The 4,064-nt window shown below is 50.7% G+C and overlaps 1 protein-coding gene across 1 annotated transcript; it reads left to right on the plus strand.

The window, feature by feature from the left end:
• The first annotated feature begins 283 nt into the window (after positions 1 to 283).
• SLC25A5 (solute carrier family 25 member 5) lies at positions 284 to 3,573 on the plus strand. The gene is made up of 4 exons (XM_032258357.1): positions 284 to 678; positions 1,685 to 2,171; positions 2,398 to 2,538; positions 3,158 to 3,573. Exons 1-4 carry the CDS (start codon positions 568 to 570, stop codon positions 3,313 to 3,315), a joined length of 897 nt encoding a protein of 298 aa, XP_032114248.1. The 5' UTR covers positions 284 to 567; the 3' UTR covers positions 3,316 to 3,573.
• Positions 3,574 to 4,064: the final 491 nt, after the last annotated feature.

Raw genomic sequence — 4,064 nt, forward strand, 5'->3', positions numbered from 1 at the left:
GACATTCCAATTAAACTTTATTTACAAAACAAGGGGTCCGGCCAGCAGGATAGTTTGCCAATACGACTTTTTTAAAGTATCGCATTAACTAATGTTTATCTCGATGACTGAAGGATTTTTTTTTTGGCATCCCTGTAACAAATGCGTCTCACCCTAGTCCTGGTCCTTCTCCAAGGGTTTCTGTCCAGGCACACGGTGACCTCACCCTTCCTCCCCACTCCGAGGCTTCTCTCAGGGTCCAGCGTTCAAGTCCCGGGTGTTCTCTGGACCCGCCCCTTCCACCCGCCCAGTCTGGTGCCAAGGGCGAGCCGGGGCGGCGCGCACGGCGGCCCTGGCCCGCCCTCCACGACTCCTCCCCCTGCGCGCTGGGCCACTCAGCGGCTCTGCCGCCCAGCGCGCCAGGGCCCAGCCACCGCCCCGGCCCCGCCTCCGACGCCTGCCGCTCCGGCGCCGGCTCCCCCTATATAAATCGGCCATTTGCGTCGCTCCGCCCCGCAGCCCCGGAGTCAAAGCCGGTTCCCGGCTCAGTCCCGTCCTGCAGCAGCCTGCCTCGTCTTTTCTTTCAACATGACAGATGCCGCTGTGTCCTTCGCCAAGGACTTCCTGGCAGGTGGAGTGGCCGCAGCCATCTCCAAGACTGCGGTAGCGCCTATCGAGCGGGTCAAGCTGCTGCTGCAGGTACAGCCTGGGATCCAGGAGCCCAACCAGGAAGTGGGGGGAAGGGTCGCACAGGAGGCGGGCGCCCAAAAGGTGGCGGGGAGCGAACTCTAAAGACAGGCCCTGGCGAGGAGAGGCCAGAGGCGGAGCAGAAGGCAAACTGGTGGGAGACTCCTTTAGTGACCTGAAGTTTTGAGTCTAGGAAGGGGCCGGGGGCGGAGAGGAGGACCAGGAGCTAGGCATCCCCGAGGCGCCGGACTAGGATGGAGCAGTCCCGTAGAGACTGTCTCCCCGGGCCTGGACATCTAGGACGAAGGCCGAAAGCCGGCGTTAGATAGGAACCCTACTCCTTACCGAAGACCTCAAGGTCGCGACAAGGAGATAACTGCCCGGGTGAGGCCATGCGCCCGGGTCCAGCGGCCGCCCAGCCCGCAGACGCGCTCAAACCTCGCCGGGCCGGAAGCCGGCGCCGGGAAGCGCGTGTGCCTTTTACGTCCGCCCCCGCGCAGCCGCGGCCGCCCGGGCCCCTCTGCCTGCCTCCCTGCGCCGCGCGCTCTCCAGTGCCGGCTCTAGAGGGCGCGCCCTGACGAACATGTAGGGGTGGCGGCGGCGGCGGCGCTCGGGTCACCTCTGGGAGCGGAGTGGGGGCGGAGCGGGACGGAAGCAGCTTTGGAGACCTGAGGTGGAGGCTGCAGTCACCAAGGTGACCGCGCCCTACATGGGACTCGCCCTAATGCCTCTGAACCTGGGTTTGAGGTAGTGACCTTTCTCCCAGGTCTAAAGGTCATGGGTCCTCTGGAGGATGCCCCCTCCCCACCCAGAGGAGTGGAAGCTTAATGCCTCTGGTGCACATCACCTCTTCCCCTGTGACAGGCTCAGGGGGCTGGGAGGGTCCAGGCAGTATGATATAGGAAGACTAGATTTGGGGAAAGGGGAGCCAGCCTTAAAGGGCATTGATTGAGATGGCATATGCTCTTCCCTTTCCCTTCCCCATGGTTATAACTGCCCCTATTGGCTTCCTTCCTAGGTACAGCATGCCAGCAAGCAGATCACCGCAGATAAGCAATACAAGGGCATTATAGACTGCGTGGTCCGTATTCCCAAGGAACAGGGAGTCCTGTCCTTCTGGCGCGGTAACCTGGCCAATGTCATCAGATACTTCCCCACCCAGGCTCTTAACTTCGCCTTCAAAGATAAATACAAGCAGATCTTCCTGGGTGGTGTGGACAAGAGGACCCAGTTTTGGCGCTACTTTGCAGGGAATCTGGCATCAGGCGGTGCTGCTGGGGCCACATCCTTGTGTTTTGTGTACCCTCTTGATTTTGCCCGTACCCGTCTAGCAGCAGATGTGGGTAAAGCTGGAGCTGAAAGGGAATTCCGAGGCCTCGGCGACTGCCTGGTTAAGATCTACAAATCTGATGGGATTAAGGGCCTGTATCAAGGCTTTAACGTGTCTGTGCAGGGTATTATCATCTACCGAGCTGCCTACTTCGGTATCTATGACACTGCAAAGGGTAAGTTTGCTGTGGGCTTTGAAGTTGTGATCATAGCAGACAATTTAAAAGAGCATTGTACCAACCTAACATTCCAAGAGCCAGAGAGTTGTTTTTTGTCATTGCTGTAGGAAGCCGAGATCATCCAATGCAACCCTCGTGTATAAATGACATGTTTAGGGGATGTGGGGAAAGGAATTCAGTAAAATTCTGCTTTTTGGTAAAAGTGTCTCTTTCCTATTTCCAGGAATGCTTCCGGATCCCAAGAACACTCACATCGTTATCAGCTGGATGATTGCACAGACTGTCACTGCTGTTGCTGGGTTGACTTCCTATCCATTTGACACTGTTCGCCGCCGCATGATGATGCAGTCGGGGCGCAAAGGAAGTAAGTTTCACTTGAGCAGAAGATAAAGTCATAGGCGTGGGGCAAGCTGTGGCCACAAACTAGTGAGGCCCACCTTTAAAAATGGCTATCTGCCTGAGCAATGTGGTGAAACCCTGTCTCTACTAAAAATACAAAAAAAAAAAAAAAAAAAAAATTTTGATGGGATGGCAGCATGCACCTGTAATCCCAGCTACTCAGGAGGCTGAGGAAGGAGAATTGCTTGAACCCAGGAGGTGGAGGTTGTAGTGAGCCAAGATGGGGCCACTGAACTCCAGCCTGGACGACAGAGTAAGACTCTGTCTCCAAAAAGGAAAAAAAAATTTGCTGTCTGTCCAAGTCAAGGGATGGGGTTGATAGCATCGGGCTCTTCAGATGCCTATGAATGAAGGTGCTTAAATGGTATTAGAGGTTAAGCCCAATGGGTAGTCTACATATCATATTCCTGCTGTTTTCTCTAGTCACAGCATTAATATTTCAGTGTTGCCCATGCTAATGTGTGAATGTTGGGTTTAAAGCTGACGTTAGTCCTTAGAGAGGTGGGGCTCTTTTATTTAGCCTAGTGAATCTAGGATTTTTCATCAGCCTTCACTGACTAACTCCACGTCTTTATTCTTTGCAGCTGACATCATGTACACAGGCACACTTGACTGCTGGAGGAAGATTGCTCGTGATGAAGGAGGCAAAGCTTTCTTCAAGGGTGCATGGTCCAATGTTCTCAGAGGCATGGGTGGTGCTTTTGTACTTGTCTTGTATGATGAAATCAAGAAATACACATAAGTTATTTTCTGGGAATTTTCCCCCTGTGAACAGGCATGTTGTATTATATAATGTATCTTGAGCATTCTCGGCAGACTCCTGGCTGTCAGTTTATCTGTGGCAACTATTTACTGGTTGAAAATGGGAAGCAATAATATTCATCTGACCAGTTTTCTCTTAAAGCCATTTCCATGATGATGATGGGACTCAATTATATTTTTTATTTCAGTCACTCCTGATAAATAACAAATTTGGAGAAATAAAAATATCTAAAATAAATTTTGTTTGCAGTTTATTTTCATATTAAAACATACTTTATATTTGATTGCTACGTTTGAATACTACCTTTTTAGTGAATACTACATTTTTAATAATGCTACAGTATCTCCGGAGATGAAGAACGGTCTTTGTAAAACCAGTTGTCAGCCATCCACTTACCAAAGAATAAGTTGGTTGTGCCACCCACCAACATTCCCAACACATTAGCAAAGGAATTCAGGCCCAATGCATCCAAAAAACGTTGTTCATTGCCTATGGACGGTCATAGCCGAATGAGCTTTCTCTTAATAAATACTATGAACCCACCTTTCTTAGTCCTATGGTTATTAATCAAAGACCACAAGCTGAGTTGTTCACATTAAAATGGTTACGTTTGTGTGAATACCACCTTATTTCAAAAAAAATTATTACCCATTTCATCCAGTTTCCTTCATTTTCACCTGGCTCGCTTTTTTTTTTTTTTTTTTTTTTTTTTTTTTTTTTTTTTTTTT

The sequence above is a fragment of the Sapajus apella genome, unplaced genomic scaffold (assembly GCF_009761245.1).
Source record: "Sapajus apella isolate SASKATOON/1434 unplaced genomic scaffold, GSC_monkey_1.0 scaffold102, whole genome shotgun sequence".
In the NCBI taxonomy this organism is placed as follows: Eukaryota; Metazoa; Chordata; class Mammalia; order Primates; family Cebidae; genus Sapajus; species Sapajus apella.

Excerpts from the sequence above, each read along its gene's own strand:
- SLC25A5 (XM_032258357.1), top strand. The coding sequence starts at position 568 with ATGACAGATGCCGCTGTGTCCTTCGCCAAGGACTTCCTGGCAGGTGGA. Across the intron at positions 2,172-2,397 it reads TATCTATGACACTGCAAAGG|GAATGCTTCCGGATCCCAAG; the intron begins GTAAGTTTGCTG and ends TCCTATTTCCAG. Across the intron at positions 2,539-3,157 it reads GCAGTCGGGGCGCAAAGGAA|CTGACATCATGTACACAGGC; the intron begins GTAAGTTTCACT and ends TATTCTTTGCAG.